General features: G+C 54.9%; 1 protein-coding gene and 1 long non-coding RNA gene across 3 annotated transcripts in view; one reads left to right on the forward strand and one right to left on the reverse strand.

The window, feature by feature from the left end:
- Positions 1–14643, reverse strand: part of LOC132431641 (uncharacterized) — an 88230-nt gene extending 73587 nt beyond the window's left edge. The window contains exons 1-2 of the long non-coding RNA XR_009520778.1: positions 14523–14643; positions 12947–13089 (exon numbers count right to left, since the gene is read on the reverse strand). This is a non-coding gene — a long non-coding RNA (uncharacterized lncRNA). The remainder of the gene's footprint in view (positions 1–12946; positions 13090–14522) is intronic.
- XIRP1 (xin actin binding repeat containing 1) lies at positions 3254–9331 on the forward strand. Of its 2 annotated transcripts, XM_060021398.1 has the most exons (2): positions 3254–6744; positions 6787–9331. In XM_060021398.1, the coding sequence occupies exons 1-2, from the start codon at positions 3254–3256 to the stop codon at positions 8687–8689; spliced, it is 5394 nt and encodes a 1797-aa protein (XP_059877381.1). In that variant the 3' UTR covers positions 8690–9331. The 2 variants fall into 2 exon arrangements, with proteins under 2 accessions (XP_059877381.1, XP_059877380.1); XM_060021397.1 differs by having other exon boundaries at positions 3254–9331.
- Positions 14644–18702: the final 4059 nt, after the last annotated feature.

An 18702-nucleotide genomic window follows, 5' to 3' on the forward strand; every position in this document is an offset into this window, starting at 1 on the left:
CCATGGCTGAGTCACTGACCCCAATCCTCAGATCAGACCGGGATGAATGAAGCTCTCCCCTCCCCACCCCTTTTCCCCTCCCCAACAGAAAGGACATGTAACTGATTCCCAGGACAGACCAGTTAACTTCCACAAGCCCTAAAAATAACGGAACCACTTCATACTCTGAACTGAGCCTCCCCCCACCCGCCCTCACCTTGGCCCACCCCCTAACCAGCCAGATAAAGGCAGCTGCTGGGGCTGGCAGGGGACAGAGACCTGGAGCCAGGGCAGCGAGAAGGCATCTGACGGAGCCGGCAGAGCAAGACCAGCCCCAAACAACGAGAGGAACAACAGCCCCTTAGGCCACACCTGCCACAGACCCCAAACCCCCATCAGCCAAGCAGGACACTCGGGTGAGTAACCCACCCCTTTGTCTCTCCACGGCAGGGCTGGATCTCCAGGCTGGGACCCCCCTGGACCCTCTCAGGGTAGCATGTATGAGGGGCAGCTCTGGGTGGGGGAAGGAGGGTGAGGGGCGTGCATCTGGAGGCAGGTGAGTGGAGGGGTCTGATAGAAAGATTCCAAGAAGAAGTTAAGAGAGAGTTATCGTGAGCTCCACTGGGGGTCCCAGAATGGCTGCCACAGGCCTGAGGCCTGCAGAGGGGCAGGTTCCAGCCAGCCTGGCATAATCCAGAAAGGCTTGCGGGAGGAAATGGCCTGGGGTTGCAATTTTTAAAATACAGGTATGGAGTTCCTCAGGCTTCAGGGCTTCTTCCCAAGGGAAGCCCCAGCTAGGCCCAGTGTCTGGAAGAAAGGACAGAGGAGTCGGGGGAGGACATGGAGGCTGGAGGGGGGTAAGTGGGCCCAACTCTGCACTGGTAGGACAAGCCCAGTGCCCAGCTGCTGCGGGTGAAAGTCTTGGCATATCTGGACCGGGAATGTCTCCCCAGGGCTGGCCTGAGCCCAGATCCCCACAAATCATGGCCTAGGGCCTGGGGTGGGATGCAGGCCATTGACTTGCCCAGTTGGAAAGCCCCTGGGGAAGATCTGGGGCGGGGGGGCGGGGTGGCGGTGCAAGGTAGGGCAACCAGATCTGAGTCTGTCCAGATGTAGAGATGTGTGGAGGTGCTGGGCCAAGAAAGAGCAGACCTGGAAGCAAAAGTAGGGGTCTCCCTGAGAGGCCGGCCCAGCCCTGGGAGGCCGAGCTCAGGGACACCCACTAAGGCTCAGGCCCTGCCCTAAGTCTTGTCCCAGTTCTGAACTCTGCCCTCACCCCGCCCCTGTCCCTGCCCTCAAGAACCGTGGTGGGAAGGCCTTGCTACCACCTGGCGGAGCCTCCTGGGTCACCTCCTTCCCCTCTTGGGGCCTGTTTCCCTGTCTGAACAGTGAGGGGGTTGGGCTCAGTGACCTCTGCGGGTCCTCAGGTCTGCCATCTCTGGACTTTGTGATGCTGACAACTTGTGACCATAGTAGGAGTTCTGGAGATTCCTGGGGGTGGGGATAGGGTGGAGCTGGTGGCCTGTACATACCATCTGCTCAGGCCACCCGGGTGACAGGACAGTGAGGAGGTGGGGACAGTTGAGGTCTGCCTGTGGCAGAGGGTCGTCATGAGAACCCAGAGACTAAAGGAAGCACCCGGAGCAGGTAATGAGACTCGGGCTGCCGGCTTTAGATGTCACACTCCTTGGGGCTCGGATGCCTTTGGTGGACAAGTCGGGGTGGGGTGGGGCACGCAAGGCTCAGTTTCCCCCCTTCTGAGGCAGCCGTGAGAAGAAAGTCCTTCCCCCAGCCCCAGGTCGCTTCGGCCAGGAGAGGGTTCTAGCACTGGTCATGCTGTAGGCCAGGGGCCTGACACCAGCTCAGGAGGCAGGATCAGGGAGCCCAGGGCAGAGAAGGAGATGAGGTGGGTCCAGGCTCCCAGGGGTCCCACTGGCTGAGCCTGACCTCTCCCCAGCGCAGGGCTGCTGTGCTGAGGCCAGGACCTCAGCTATATTTAGCACCGAGTGCGGAGCAGAGCAGTGGGTCAGGGGCAGTAAGAGGGGGAACGTGCTTCTCATACTTTCCCTACTGGCCTCTGGGGACTGTTAGTACACCTGTCACAAGACAGATAAGACACCGAGGACAGAGACCAGAGAAGGGCTTGAGCGGTGGGAGGCCATGGGGGGCAGGGATGGGAGGGGCCTTTGTGGAAGCTGATGGGCATGAAGAGGGAGAAAGAAGAGAAGCACAGGAGATTCGGGTTGCACACAACTGGGGATGAGGATCCACGAGTGAGGGGCGGGGCTATCTCTGCAAGAAGGCCCTTGGTCGCACTGCCTCCCCTCCCTGTGGGTGTCACCCTCACACTCTCCTGGGGTGCCTTCCGGGGAACAGAGGGACACCACGCCACTAAGAAAGCTTCACACTCCCTACCTATGGGGTCTAGGAACTCCAAGCCAGCACTGCCTGCCCCTCATTCGCCAAGAGCTGACTCTAGGCCTCTTCTTTAAGTAACAGTGGTTGGGCCAGAAGATCCTTGAGGTCGCTCTAGCTCAGATCTTCTGAGTCTTGGCACAGAAAACCCCTAACTAGGATTCAGAATCAGGCTCTGCCTAACCATGAGATACCTGGTGAACCCTCACTCAACCTCGCTGCTTCCGCTGTAGCTCGGGCTGCTGGCCCCCGCTTTGCCTCCCTGGCCTGGGAAGGGTGAGTGGAGCTGGGCAGGCCACCCCCCTTGCCCCCCTCCCCCATGAAAGTGACAAGTGCGCCCTCTGGTGTTACGAAAGGAAACATAACTGATGACTATTTCTCTCCATGGAAAATAGTTACCAGTTTAGGTAACTGCCTCCCCCTGACTGGGACCCCTTAAATCAGAATTCCCCCAGGCCACTCACCTGAGAGTCTGCCAGGGAAAAACTGATTTTGGCAAAGGCAGGCAAGGACGGGCACGTCCAATTTTCCCAGTGGAGGTTTGGGCATCCCTTGGCTGAAGGACAGCTTCAAAGCCCACAGTGCCCTGTTTGCTCCCTAGCAACCCAGGTGATTCTGGGGAAGCACCCTGATGGATGGCTCCATGTGCATTAAACTCAAGACTTGTCATATATCAACCACGCAGGTGGCAGGGTGAGACCCAGGCAAGGTCTGGAAAGGGAGGGGGTCTCTAAGCACATGCCACAGCAGGGCTACTCTGCCCCTGGGCCCTGCTCCCTGCCACTTCTCCCAGAAACCAGCCCCATCCCACCTAAAGCCCCCCACCCCATCCTCATCTCTGTCCCCTCTCCTCAGAAGGATGGCCGACGCTCAGACGCAGGTGGCCCCCACCCCAAGCATCCCAGTGGCAGCTACAGAGGACCTGCCCCTCCCTCCACCACCTGCTCTGGACGATCTGCCACTGCCGCCACCCAAGGAGTCCTTCTCCAAGTTCCACCAGCAGCGGCAAGCCAGCGAGCTCCGCCGCCTCTACAAGCACATCCACCCCGAGCTCCGCAAGAATCTGGCTGAGGCTGTGGCTGAAGACTTGGCTGAGATCCTGGGTTCCGAAGAGCCCACAGAGGGTGATGTCCAGTGCATGCGCTGGATCTTTGAGAACTGGCGGCTGGACGCCATTGGGGACCATGAGAGGCCACCTGCCAAGGAGCCCGTGCCCAGCGGCAATGTCCAGGCCACCTCCCGCAAGTTTGAGGAAGGCTCCTTTGCCAACAGCACAGACCAGGAGCCAGCCGGACCTCGGCCATCTGGAGGGGACGTCCATGCAGCCCGCTGGCTGTTTGAGACAAAGCCACTGGATGAGCTGACGGGCCATGCTGAGGCACCGGCAGCTACAGTGAGGGAGCCTGCAGCCAGTGGAGATGTCCAGGGTACCAGGATGCTCTTCGAGACGCGGCCACTGGACCGCCTGGGCTCCCGCCCCTCCATCCAGGAGCAGAGCCCCTTGGAGCTGCGCTCAGAGATCCAGGAGCTGAAGGGCGATGTAAAGAAGACGGTAAAGCTGTTCCAAACAGAGCCGCTGTGTGCCATCCAGGACGCAGAGGGAGCCATCCACGAGGTCAAGGCCGCCTGCCGGGAGGAGATCCAAAGCAACGCGGTGAGGTCTGCCCGTTGGCTCTTTGAAACACAGCCTCTGGACGCCATCAACCGGGACCCCAGCCAGGTGCGGGTGATCCGGGGGATCTCTCTGGAGGAGGCGGCCAGGCCCGACGTCAGTGCAACTCGCTGGATCTTTGAGACACAGCCACTGGATGCCATCCGGGAGATCTTGGTGGACGAGAAGGACTTCCAGCCATCCCCAGATCTTATCCCTCCTGGTCCAGACGTTCAGCAGCAGCGGCATTTGTTTGAGACCCGAGCACTAGACACTCTAAAGGGGGAAGAGGAGGCTGGACCTGAGGCGCCACCCAAAGAGGAAGTGATCCCCGGTGATGTCCGCTCCACCCTGTGGCTATTTGAGATGCAGCCCCTGGATACACTTAGAGACAAGGTCCAAGTGGGTCACCTGCAGCGGGTGGGACCCCAGGAGGGTGAGAGGTTCATGTACGAGCGTCTATCCAGTGATGGTTCCTCAGCACTGTGCCTCTCTCAGAGTGCCCCCCAGAGGGATGGGGTGAAGGGAGACGTGAAGACCTTTAAGAACCTTTTTGAGACCCTACCCCTGGACAGCATCAGGCAGGGTGAAGCTTCGGCCCATGGGAGCATAAGCAGAGCAGAAGGAACTGATTCTGCTGGGCAGTCCCAGGACATAGGGTCCCCGGTATATGCCATGCAGGATGGCAAAGGCCACCTCCATGCCCTGACCTCTGTCAGCAGAGAGCATGTAGTCGGAGGTGATGTACAGGGTTACAGGTGGATGTTTGAGACACAGCCCCTAGACCAACTAGGCCAAAACCCCAGTACCGTCGACGTGGTGCGGGGCATCACCCGGCAGGAAGTGGTGGCTGGAGACGTGGGCACTGCCCGGTGGCTCTTTGAGACCCAGCCCCTGGAGGTAATCCACCAACGGGAGCAGCAGGAACGACGGGAAGAAGAAGGAAAGCCTCAGGGAGGCCCTCAGCTTGAAGCATCCCCCAAGGGCGATGTGCAGACCATCCGCTGGTTGTTCGAGACATGTCCAATGAGTGAGTTGGGTGAGAAGCAGGGGTCAGAGGTCACAGATCCCACACCCAAGGCCAAGGCACGGTCCTGCACCTGGATGTTCACGCCCCAACCCCCAGACAGACCAGAAAGCTCCAGGGAGCAGCACCTTGAGGTCAGCCAGGTCCAGGCTGGGGAAAGACAGACAGACAGACACGTCTTTGAGACTGAGCCTCTGCAGGCCTCAGGCCATCCCTGCAGAAGGGGGCCTGTGCGATACTGCAGCAGAGTGGACATCCCCTCAGGGCAGGTGTCTCGTCAGAAGGAGGTTTTCCAGGCCCTGGAGGCAGGCAAGAGGGAAAACCAGGGATCCAGGGTAATCCCTGAGCCCATCCCAGCAGGCTCTGTGCACAAGTTCACTTGGCTCTTTGAGAATTGCCCCATGGGCTCCCTGGCAGCTGACAGCATCCACGGGGGCAACCTCCAGGAAGAGCAGCCCATGGGCCCCTCAGGCAACAGGGTGTGGGAGAGGCAACAGACTGCAACTGAGGGGACCCTGCGGGCTCTGCACGCCACGCCTGGCATCCTGCACCACGGAGGCATCATCATGGAGGCCCGAGGGCCAGGGGAGCTCTGCCTTGCCACGTACGTGCTCCCAGGCCCAGGTCAGGGCAGCCCCCACGTTCGGAAGGAGGAGCTGGTGTCTGGCGAGCTTCCCAGGATCGTCCGCCAAGTGCTGCGCCGGCCAGACGTGGACCAGCAGGGGCTGCTGGTGCAGGAGGACCCAGTGGGCCAGCTTCGCCTCAAGCCATTGAAGCTGCCAGCACCAGGCAGCAGCTGGAAGGTCGAAGACATGGACCCTGAGTTCCAGCAGTTGCTGGCTTGTGGCCTTGGGACCTCGGTGGCGAGGACTGGGCTAGTGATGCAGGAGACAGAGCAGGGCCTAGTGGCACTGACCGCCTACTCTCTGCAGCCCCGGCTAACCAGCAGGGCCCCTGAGAGGAGCAGTGTGCAGCTGCTGGCCAGCTGCATAGACAAAGGAGACCTGAGTGGCCTGCACAGTCTGCGATGGGAGCCACCGGCTGACTCAAGTCCAGTGCCAGCCAGCGAGGGGGCCCAGAGGCTGCCCCTGACTGAGAGCATCATCCATGTTCCCCCACTGGACCCCAGCATGGGGATGGGGCATCTGAGAGGGCCGAGGGCCACCCCCTGCCCCCCACAGGCCATTGGAAAGGCAGTCCCTCTGGCTGGGGAAGAAAAGCAGGAAAGTAGATGCACTGGGCAGAAAGGGATGGAAGCTTTGGGAAAGTCAGATGGAGCCACGACTATGCCCCTGGGGCCCAGGTCCCCAAACCTCCAGGCTGCCATGCAGAGTCTGCGAATGGCAACAGCCAAAGCCCAAAGCCTGGACCAGCAAGTTCTGAGCAAGCACAAGCAGGGCCCCACCCCTGGAGCCGCCTCTATGCCCTCCCAGGATAGTCTTCTGCAAGTACCGGCCACAGCCACTGGGACTGCCCAGAGCAACACCAGGCCTCTGGCTGGAGGTGACCCCAGGATCCCAGCAGCCCCCAGAAAGGTCAGTGGGGAACAGAAAGCACTGCCTGGAGGGCTGCCTAGGGGGTGGGTGACTATTCAGGATGGCATTTACACTGCTCACCCCATCAGGACCTTTGACCTACCGGGGGGTGTCTGGCTTTCTGAGAGAGGAGACTTGCCAAGGGGCAGGGAGACTGCGCTCCTGTCTCAGGCTCCCAGCCCACTCCTGGAAGGCCCAGGTCAGAGTCTCGGGCCTGGGCAAGAGGAGCCTGGGAGCCACACACAGAAGGCCTGGGGACCTCCAGAGAAGGTGATGGCAGGACTCGGCCCAGGGGTCCTCCAAGCTGCAGAGACCACCCTGAAGGCTGCCCCTTTAGCCCCCCACACTCTGGCCTCTGGGCCTCAGGCTGCAGGTGCCAGCCTGCACTCCCATAATGCCTCTGTTCCGCCTCCTCCTCCTCTCCCAGCTGCTGTGACGGGACCTGACTTCCCAGCCCAAGCCGGCCATGATGAGAATTCCATCCAGCAGGCCTCTGAGCCCACACAGGACCCCCTTCTCCAGTCCCACAGCAGCCCTGCTGGCCAGAGAAGCCTTGGGGATTCACAGACAAAAACCCCGAAACTGGAGCCCACCACGCACCCAAGGAAGAAGCCCCAGCTGCCCCCCAAACCTGCACATCTAAGCCAGATCCCCCCGCCTCACTGGCTGCCCAAGCCCTCAGCCCTCTCTCCCAGCTCCTCTAAGGAGGTGGGGCAAGGAAAATACAGACAAGGTGAGACTGGTACAGCTGACCATGACCTTCGGCCAACCAAGGTCCCCACCACTGCAGGCCAGGGCCGAGTATCGCCGGCTGGATGCTCCGCTGGACAGAGCCAGCACAGCCCCCAGCATGACTCCAGCACCGTGGCCCCCAGGCCCACCAAAAGTCAGGCTGCGGGCAGCAACGACCAGAGCCCTGAGCCCCTCAAGCTCTCAGCTCTCAGCAGTGACCCCACCTCACCACAGCAATGCCCCAGCCCCTCAGGAAAGAAGTGCACGGATGGTTCCCAGCAAGGGGTCCCTGAGAGCTCCAAGATTCTGCAGGGAAGCCAGCAAGAGCTCCAGGGCCTCCTGAGCCAGGTGCAAGCACTGGAGAAGGAGGCCAAAAGCACTGTGGACGTGCGGGCATTGAGGAGGCTCTTTGAGGCTGTGCCCCAGCTGAGAGGGGCCCCTCCAGCTCCTGCTGTCCCCAACAAGCCCGAGGCCTCAGTGGAGCAGGCCTTTGGGGAGCTGACAAGGGTCAGCACGGAGGTGGCCCGGCTGAAGGAACAGACCCTGGCCAGGCTGCTGGACATTGAGGAGGCCGTGCACAAGGCCCTCAGCTCCATGTCTAGCCTCCAGCCTGGGACTAACACCAGAGGCCATTCCCAGGGACCTCTAAAGGACCACAGGGCCCACAAGGTCAGTGTCACAGACAGCAGTAGAGTCAGGCCCAACTGCCCAGGCCAGGAGGTCAGGAGTCAAACTGAGGTTACATGCCACACTGAGGTCCAGGGTCAGGCCAAGGTCAGAAATCACACTGAGGCCAGAAATCAAGCAGCCCCAACCACCCCTTCTACTCGGAGGCTGGAGACCATGAGAGAAGAGTCAAGCCTCCCTCGAGTGTTACCTCCCAGCAGAGATTCACCCTCCTCCCCAAACTTTATCTCCATCGAGTCGGCCACGGGCCAGGCTCAGCCCCACCAGAAAGATGTCTGGAACAAGGCTGGGAAGAAAGAAGCCACCCAGTGCTCCGGACAGCCCCAGCATGCCCCTGCCTCAGCCAGCCCCCTGCCCACCAGGCAGCAGAAAAGTGTTCTGGAGCTGCAGACTGGGCCCGGTGGCTCCCAGCACTATGGAGCCACAAGAACAGTGACCGAGCAATATGAGAGGGTGGACCAGTGCAGGACCTCAGTGCTCACCTCCCCCACCACGGTCACCGAGCCCACAGAGCCGCCCAGGGGCCCAGGCCCCCACCTCGGGCTCCACGCCTCCCCCTTGATGAGGCAGTTCCTGCACAGTCCAGCCGGGCTCAGCACAGGCCTGGCAGAAGCTGGGAAGGTGTGTGTGCCCTGCAGCCACTCCCAGCCAGCTGCCCAGTGAGCCCCTCCACCTCCCACCACAGTCTCCCACCCATCCCCAGGGCCCTGGGACGGAGGTGGGTGCCTACCTCCTGCACAGATGAGGCAAGGACCAAAAAGAAAGGGCATGTTCTGAGACTTGTGGAAAGTTTCCTTTTCATCAGTTCTTGCCAAAGGGGGGAAAGAAAAGTGGAAAGAAGCCCCTCTGAGTAGCCCAAGCCCAGGAGCTGGATGGGGGCTCACAGCTGCTCGCGGAGGATGTAATCTGTACAGGCACACACGCTCCTCTCACAGGCCTGGCCTGCGTGCCAACATGAGTGAGTATGCACGCCACTGCCTGAGACAGAACCCCGTGAGTGACCTTCAGCCTTCATTTCTTTTAATACAAGTCAAATATTCTTAGTCTTCTGCTCTTTAACTCCTGGAGAGGACAGGGCCAGCTGCACTGGTCTCTGTTTCAGATTGACTAGGGCCCCAAAAGGGCCCCTTCATTACCATCTCTCTCATTCAGCGAATCATCCTGGCAGCACAAAGGTCATACAGAAAAGGTCGGCGATCACCAATGTCCCTAGAAGGCAAAGGTTCTCTCCACCCCCAATGCCCCTGACTCTGTACCCCAAATGGGAAGGATACAGTCTGAATAAACACAAGTTTTATTCCCTCCTCTCTGTGTCTAACTGTGCATCTGTCCCAGAGTCTGGGTTCTCACTGTAGGGGAAAAACAGCCACACCTCCGGGTGCCCTGTGTTCCTGGCAACAGCAGTGTTAGAAAGCTCTGAAAAGCCACCCCTTCTTCTACCATCTTGGTTGGGAACCAGAAAGGCCTGCCCATCCCCCATTCTCCTTGCTCCCCATGCCCCAACCCATACATACACTGCTGCCCCCTACCTTGGACACCACCCTGGAGTGGAATCTGAACAGAATCCTGCCCCAGAGTGGAAGAATGGCCCAGTCAGGCCCGGGAAGGAGGGAGGGCCACAGCCAGGAGAACTCCAGTGGCCAAGACTGCTGGGCCACCTTCCTCCTGGTCAGGCCAGGTGCCATGTTTAGAGTAGAGGTTCCTGGGAAGGGGAGGGCACAGATCCTGGCCTGGAAAGTCAGAATGATCTGGTGAAGGGCCCTTTTCCACACTTTCAAAAAGCACTGAGCACCTGCTGCATGCCAGGCCTGTTCTAGGCAGCTGGGACACAGAGGTGAGGTCTAATGGGGTCATACACTCAGGGAACTGACTTTCTAGAATGAGGAGGCAGAGAGACTATGAATAAACAGGAAAAATCAGTTCAGGAATAAGGGTTATGCGGCTGACTAAGCCATTCTCCCACTCTGGGGTAGGAATCTTAAAACATGATGATGTGACAGTGGTAGGTGATTGCCTTAGAGAGTGTGGCCAAGGCACACCCCTCCAAGGAGAAAAAATTTTTCAGCTGAGATCTGAGTAACAAAAAGCCAGTTATGGGACAATCAGGGGGAAGTGCCAGCTAGGCAGGGGGACGAGCACATGCAAACACCCAGAGGTGGGAGTGAGTGTAGTTCCTGGATTGCCTAAACACCCTTCCGTATAGGTGGACAACTACGATTGTCCACCCCTGCCTCCCCCGACCCACACACACATCCTGCCCCCGATAAGGTTAGGTGGAAACTTGTCCATACTTTGCTTTTGTTGAACAGGTAGGCTCCCATCATACCACCAGCCCAGGGATCAGCCCTCCACACCCCTCCCAGCCCCATCATTGCCTGCTCCACTGACAGGGGTTCCCCTGGGGCAGCAGAGCTCTGAGCTGGAAGCAGCCTGTCCCCTGGAAGACTGGTGTGTATAAGCAATTAAGATAGCAAATCGGCCTACCTGGGCCGGCTACACATCTCATTATTACCCCCTCGCCACGGGTCACCCTCCCCCGTCCTCTGTGGGATCTCACTTGATTACAGGGCCCAGTAACTTATGGCATGACTGTTCTCAGTGTTCCCATTTGTAAAGTGGGCACGATTATAAGTACCTACTATTGTGCAGATTAAGTGAATTAATATATGTAAAGTGCTTGGAACTATGCCCAGTGTCTGGAAACTCAAGGCTGTTCACTTCTCCTACTGTAATTATTAGTTTTAATCTATCTCTTGTTCTCACCTCCAGGTGGACTCCCTGTCTCGTTCATCTCAGTATCCTTACTGCTTATCACAAGTGCCTAGAAGGCACTGCACAAATGTCAAATAAATGAATCCCTGGGTGAATGAAATGATTGAGTGAATTCACTGATTCATCCAACTAACATTTATTGAGCACCTACTTCATGCCAGGTTCCATCCAGGGTGCTGAGAATAGAGATGAACATGGCAGAATTTACCCCTGACCTCATGGAACTTAGAGAAGGAAGACAATATATTATAAGCAGAGAAGGTAATTTTAGAAGGGAGCGATACTGTGAAGGAAATAAAAACAAGGTCAGCCCACGAGAGGAGAATTGGCAGTTACTTTAGCTTGCGTGGTTGGGGAAGGCATCTCTGAATGACAGAGGAAGCCAGTCCTAATAGCTGGAGGTGGCGGCCTAGGGGGAAGAGTGGGGAGAGGTTGGTGGATGGGTAGTGAGCGCACCAGAGGCAGCACTCAAGGAGAACAGCGGCTGCTCAGTAAGGCCTCGCCCAGTGCCCTCACAAGCTATCACACCTGCCATCACACCTGCTGCCGAACCCCAGGCACCGCCTCTCCTCCTGCCGGGGGAGTGGGCGGCATTTCCACGCGGGCCGACTGGGGGCGGAGCATACGGCGCCCAGACCCCGCCCCTAGCCTGGAGGGGGCGTGTTCCCACCCGCCGTCGCCGAGGTGACAATGACATCACCTCGGCCGCTGGGTTCGGAACTTTTCGGGCGGCGGAACTTTTCGGGCGGCGGTAGCCGTTGCTGGGAAACACCCGGCAGGCGCGCAGCCAGGGGCAGGCTCCGCGCGGCAGACGCCGGACGTCAGTACACGCCGTCCTGGCAGGCCCCTGCTCGGAGCCTCCCTCCCGGATTCCAGAAGGATGCCAGTTCCGGTCCTCACCCCTGCCGCGGCCCCATCCAGGACCGTCCTGCCGGCCGGGCGCCTCCTCCCTTCTCATTACTCTGTCACTGCCTCTGTTCCGAGCTTATCCAACAGTCCCCATCTTCACCGCCATCACCCTGTCCCAGGCCACCATCCATCCCCCCTTTCCTGGACCACTGCCATAGCCTCCCAAGTGGTCTTCCTTTTGCCCTGTCTTTACAGTCTGTCATCCACCTGGCACCCAAAGCTCTTATCAAGAGTTTACCAGACCAAGTCACTCCTTTATAATACCCTCCACAGGCTTTCAGCTCACTCAGCCTGAAATCTAACTCTTCTCAGGGGCCTGTAAGACCAGAATGCCTTGCCTCTCAACCTTCCTCTCCAACTTCATTGCCCCATTCTCCTTCTCACCCACATCCCCCTAGTTACACTGGCCTTCCTGATCTTCACAGAACACACCAAGCTGATTCCTGCCTCAGGGCCTTTGCACCTGCTGTACCCTATGCTAGGAAGTCTCTTATGCAAGATCTTTAGTGGCTGGGCTCTTTCTCACTCACATTCCAGTTCAAATGTCTCTCCAGAAAGAACTTTCCTGATCCATACCTCCTCTGCCTCCCCCACCTATCCCGACACCCACCCACTCCCCATCTATAGCGGCCTTCCTCCAAGTTATCATGCTGTGCTATTTTTGTTTGTTTTCCTGAGAACCTATCACAGTAGAAAAGTATCTTGCTCACATATTTGCTTGTTTATTGTCAGTGTTCTGCACACTATTCCTGCATGGCAAACCACCCCAAATTTAGTGGTTTAAAAAACCATTTTATGGTGCTCATGAATTCTGTGGGTCAGGAATTTGGACAGAACACAGTGGGCATGATGTGTGAGGCCTCAGCTGGAAAGTCTCAAAGGGTGGGGGTAATATGACAGCTAGGGTCTGCAAACATCTGAAAACTCACTCACTCACTCAAATGTCTGGCAGTTGATGCTGGCTACTGGCTGGGACCTCAGCTGGAATGTCAGCCAGAACACATATGTGTGGCCTCCCCGTGTTGCCTGGGCCTCCTCACATTATGGGAGTCTCAGGGTAGTTGGACTTCCTGTGTTGCATCTCATTTCCAAAGGCGTGTGTCCCAACTAACAAGGCAGAAGCTGCATTGCCTTTTATGATCTAGCCTCAGAAGTCACACACAATCACTTCTGCATTAGGTTGGTTACAAGTAAGTCACAAGTCTGTGTATATTGAATGGAAGGGGTATTAGACACTACCTTTTGATGAGGAAGAGGCAACGTTCTAGAAGAATATGTGGCCAACTTTGGAAAGTGCCATCTCCACAGGCAAATCTCTCTCCACTGGAGTATCATCTCCATGCCAACCACTTCTCATTTGTTTACTGTTGCATCTCCAGTGCCTAGAATGGTACAAAAGCACATAGTAGGTGCTCAATCCATGTTTTAGAGTGAATAAATGAAGGTTTGTCTTTCAAGGAGTCATTTGAGCCCAGTTCTTCTCCCTGTAAGTATAGTTCCTATCCCAGCCCTTGATTTTGGCCTGGTCTGCTCTGGAGGAAGCCGTGTTTGCGTTGGAAGGTGGGAATCACGTATAGTTTTTTGTTTGTTTTTTGTTTTCTGGCAGGGACTGCAGGGTTGGGGAGAAAGGGCAGTTATTGGGGATTGAGCAACATGTAGCCAAATGAGATTCTGGAACAGTGTTCTACTGTAAGAGGTGTTGAAAACCCAGTCTGTTTCTTCTCATTCTGAACTCTGGAAATGCCCAGGTGAGGACTGTGGTTTTGTCTTCTGGGCCATCTGGGCAAGAGGTGGCCCTGAAGCCGCCCACACACCTATTAAGGTATGCAAACTCTCCCTGCTTTGTGACTGGTGAAGAACCCTCCATTTGATCTTCCCAAAGTCCTGAAGCCGGTACAGTTTCTCCTCTTGTTTTCTCCTGTCCAGGAGGGATGAGCCAGAGAAGTCAACCCAGGCTTCTCCAGGCCCCACCTCCTCACATCAATCTGTGGCTTACCCTTCCCCCTCCCTTCCACCTCCACTGTGGCTTAGGAAGAGTTTGGATGTCATTACAGCGACAGCGATCCCAATGCCCTTCCCACCTCCAGTGCCACCCCCAAACTATCAATCCTCCAGTCCAGCCCTGCAATGGCTCCTCACCACCTCCACCATAAAATCCACACTCCTCCCGTCATTCAAGGCCCTTCTTGTTCAGCTGCCGCCTGTGTTTATAGCCTCTCTCACTCCATTCCCCCAAGAGAATCAGACCTTCCAGGTCCTTTAATGTTCTATCCAGGCTTTGTCACACCACCCTGGCTTTGTCCAAGGTCAGCTTACCCACTGGGCACAGCAGGCATGGATGGAGCCTCAGGCCCACAATACTTGATGGGCCCATGAAAATATTCTTCTTTTAAAATCAACAGGAAAAAAAGAACTTTTGGGTAGAAGAAAATGGTTTAGTATATAACATCAGTAACCACCACAGTTATTAAATATATTCTTAAATATTTTTTTACGGAGGAAGGAGCCCATGAAAGCCCAAGTGCCTAAGGCTTACGAAAGTCATAATGCAGCCCCCCTCATTTCCCCCTCCGGTTCATTTCTGTAAGCTTGGTGTTGAAGACACAGCTCTGAGGCAACCTTTTCAAGGAAGCAGAAGCCATGGAGGGTGTCCTTCTCTGACCTCTCAACTTTATGCAGTTTTGTAGCTTGGAAAACGCCGTTGTAAACTTTCGGTTTTGTACATGTCCCCCCTCCCCCACTACTGTTGGTACCTGCGAGTCAGCGACACACACACACACACTTTTTCTCCCTCATGAAGGTACCCGCTCCCCACCTGTGGCAGAGCCGCCAAGTTAGACAACTATCTAACTTCGGAAGAAAATTCTGGCAGAGGCTCAGCCTAGGGGCCCCCGGTAATTGGCCCCTGGTCCCAAACCTGTAGCGACGGGCGCCCGGCCGCTAGTGCCGGGTTGGCGCGCGCACCCGGCCGCGGTGGGTGTGGGGGGCGTGGGGGGCGTGGGGGGACGTGGGGGAGCGTGGGGGCGTGGGGGGCGGGGCCTCGGGTCTAGCAGGCGGCCGCTCGGCCTCACGCCGCTGCCAGCTCCACCCACCCCCGACCGGAAGGAGGAAGCTGCCTCTGAGCGGGGAGCTCCGGCCCTCCCCTGACGCACCCCCTTCCTCCTCCCCTCCCGCCTCTCCCGTTAGTTTTCTTACGAAAAAGTGCTGCTGAGAATTCCCAGAAGGTCCCGGATGTGAAGTCACCGGCGTGAGGTCACCGAGCCTGGTTCCAGGAATCTGAAGCTTGTGGGGGAGGAAGGAAAGCGCCGAAAACAGGGGAGCAGGGGGGAGCAAGTGGAGCCGTGGCTATTGTTGGCGGGGGCCCCCTGGCTCCCCTGAGTCCCACGCTTGTCTCCAGCTGGGTCTTCTGACCCCAAGAGAGGTTCCAAGGGAAAAGATGCTTCACTTCTCCCATAGTATAGAAATGCCAGTTGAAACCAGTATACTGATCCAAAAGGAGTGTTTATCCACTTTTGGGAGGCGGAGGGGTGGGAGAGAAATGGAGAACAACCTGGCATTAGGATCAGAATTTTAAATGAACATACCCTTTGACCTAACAGTTGCGCGTACAGTAGCTCTATCACCTACTAACTAACCTTGGAAATCATACAGTATCACTTCTTGCACATTTTGTTCATGATAGGTCACTAAGGCTGGCCCATATTCAAGGGGAGAGGAATTAGATTCCCTCTTTTGATAAGTGTGAAAGAATTTGCAGCCATGTTTTTAAACCATCACAGCTGTTATTATTGTGGCCCTTAGTATACTCTAGCTTCTAGTAAGTGAATTATCTCACTTCTTACCTATCAGCTCCATGTGGGAGAGCAAGGATTCATTTGATTCGTTAAGATCTCAGCCCTTCATCGCTTCCCAGTGAACCTAGGGCCCTGTTCACTGCAGAGCTCGATAGATGGTATAGAAATGAATTTCCTCTTGCAGGAGCTGGCCTTGGATATCGTGCTCCACTTCCACTGGATGACATCCCTGTTGGCCCCATAGAAACCATCATCGACACGTGAGAATTGTGAGTGTAATGGGATATGAGTGGGGCATGGCAGGGTCTGCTACACAGACAAGCAATTTTGTTCACATTTCATAAATGTGAGATCAGTGATTATTTCCACAGAAATCCCATTACCTTTGTAATCATCATCATGGTCTTGTAGGCACACCTGTACCACGAGAAGTGAGTTGGCCAGTTCAGCTCAGTTCATACTAAAGAGAATGCCATGGAGTCTAATTTAGCTTGCTAAGAGATTTTTCACACCATTTACATGTGATTGTTTACATGTGTTATATTTCCATTTTATTGTTACTATTATATGGTAGTATGGCCCCAAATCATAAAGATGGATCAGTAGTTCGAAAGAGGTTCACTGGGCTTTCCTGGTGGCACAGTGGTTGGGAGTCCGCCTGCCGATGCAGCGGACGCGGGTTCGTGCCCCGGTCTGGGGGGATCCCACATGCTGCAGAGCGGCTGGGCCCGTGAGCCATGGCCGCTGAGCCTGCGCGTCTGGAGCCCGTGCTCCGCAACGGGAGAGGCCACGGCAGTGAGAGGCCCGTGTACCGCAAAAAAAAAAAAAAAGAGGTTCATTAAAGTATAAAAATAATATTGAAAATAGCAAAAAAAATACTGCAATATAAAATATGATCATATATCCCAGAGTAAATGAGTGTGTAGAATGAGATAATTTTACACAAGGAGAAAAAGAAGTGTGACTCAGAAAGACAGATATGGGAATGAATATCTGAAACTGGGATTCTGTTAGCTGGTAATCAGTTTGCCCTGGAGGCATCATCTCTTATGAAACTCTGTCAAAGAGTGGCAGGAAGCCCACTGAGACTTTTGCATCCTCTTCACATCAGATCCCGTAAGCTAGTTAGAAAACCAATCAAGTCTTCCCATAATATGGGTAAAATAATACTGTCCAGTGTGTTCAAGATACATTTTGTCACTAAAGACAGAGAAAAGATCAAAACCAGAGAGGCATCATTAAAGGTGTCCAACTTACAGTGAAAACCTACACACTTCAAACTATGACATGTAAATTGAGCCATAAACTATTTAGGAAAAGCAGAGCAAGCTCCTGGCAAGATTACTTGATCAAACAACACTCTTTTTTTTTTTAATTAAATGAGTCTTTTTATTTACTTGACTTTTTAATATTTTCATTCTTTTTTTTAAAATGGTGACTCCTTTTCTTTTTTATAAATTTATTTATTTATTTTTGGCTGTGTTGGGTCTTCATTGCTGCGCACGGGCTTTCTCTAGTTGTGGCCAGTGGGGGCTACTCTTCGTTGCGGTGCGTGGGCTTCTCATTGTGGTGGCTTCTCTTGTTGTGGAGCACAGGCTATAGGCGTGCGGGCTTCAGTGGTTGTGGCACGTGGGATCAGTAGTTGTGGCCTGCGGGCTCTAGAGCTCAGGATCAGTAGTTGTGGCACATGGGCTTAGCTGCTCCGCAGCATGTGGGATCTTCCTGGATCAGGGATCGAACCCGTGTCCCCTGCATTGGCAGGCGGATTCTTAACCACTGCACCACCAGGGAAGTCCCCAAACAATACTTTTGGATGTCACATGAAATAAATGGCACATAGTGTGAAAGAGCAATGGCTGTCCTAAGTGAGTACTAGCGGGCAGTTGGCTTTGTTGTTGAATACAAACCACTTGTGGCAAACCTTGTTCATTGTTGATCCAGAAATTTATTCCGTCCCTTCTTTCCTGATTTTGATCCATACACCAAGGTCTCCAATCTCAGGCAATTAATTACAAGTGGTCTAAATCAATCATGACCAGCCCATTTCCCACTTTCCCAGTCTCCTTTGCTGCTATATGAGACCCAGTTCTGGCCTATTAAATACGATGAAAAGTCTGCTGAGGGTACTTCTATCTATGAAAATTTTTTGTTTTGTTTTGTTTTCAGAAAATGGGTATACATGCTGGTACCCCCCCCTTCCCCCTTATTCCTGACTTAACTATGGTCATGATGCCTGGACCTGGGCAGCCATCTTGCACCTATGAAGCAACCAGCACAAGGTAAAGGCTGAGAGAATTCTAGAGATACCAGCACTGACACTATTGAATGTCAGTGGCTGCCACCTTCCAGCCTTCCCATTACAGTACACAAGTAAACTGTAGTGCATTCTCTATTATTGGTAATTGAAAGCATTCCTAATGGGTGTACCACTGATGTGTCAGCTTGCCACATACTTTCCAAAAACACAGGAAGGAAATGTACCTGCTGACTTTTTGTTCTATGTATCACTGAATTCCTTTGCAAGATTAGATGAATGAGCTTCTGGTTTCCAGTTGGGTTCAGCCATGGGGAGATCCAGCAGGGACAGGAGAGGGAAGCAAATGAGATCAGGTATTTAGTTCTTTGGTTTCCTGCCTGTGAGTCTCCATGGGTTGGATGTATCCTCCAGTGGGGGGCCACTGGTCCTCCCAAGGCAGCCAGCCCACTCAGTTCCCTCCCTTCTAGTGACCTCTCCCTTCACCCCACATTTTCCCTTCAGGTCTATTGGTGGTAACAGCTCTGCTGCTGCTCGTCCAGGTTATTGCACCATCCCTTGGGGTGCTCCTACACCTACATGTTTGTAAGTAGTACCATTGTAAATAAGCTTTCCTAAAGTGATCCTGTTTTGAGAGTGCCATTATCTGATGGTACACTGACTGTCAGATTTAAAAGAAAACACACACACACACACACATACACAACTTGCATCTGAACACCAACCACACACCACTGTATTCACAAAGACCAGCTGTCAGGCAACAATCTGGCTCCTGATCTCGATATGTGTAGAAACAAATAGCAAGAAGAGTCAATGCCCTCTATTCATGCCTCTCCGACTATGCCTTTTCAGAATACTGTGTGGAGAAATGGACAGCAAGTAAAAGACACTGTTGAACAAAGTATGCTGGCTGTTGAGGGAAAGATATTCACATGAGGTTTTGA

Source organism: Delphinus delphis, chromosome 10 (genome assembly GCF_949987515.2).
Source record: "Delphinus delphis chromosome 10, mDelDel1.2, whole genome shotgun sequence".
Classification (NCBI taxonomy): Eukaryota; Metazoa; Chordata; class Mammalia; order Artiodactyla; family Delphinidae; genus Delphinus; species Delphinus delphis.

Coding starts and splice junctions, on each gene's coding strand:
- XIRP1 (XM_060021397.1), top strand. CDS start 3,254: ATGGCCGACGCTCAGACGCAGGTGGCCCCCACCCCAAGCATCCCAGTG.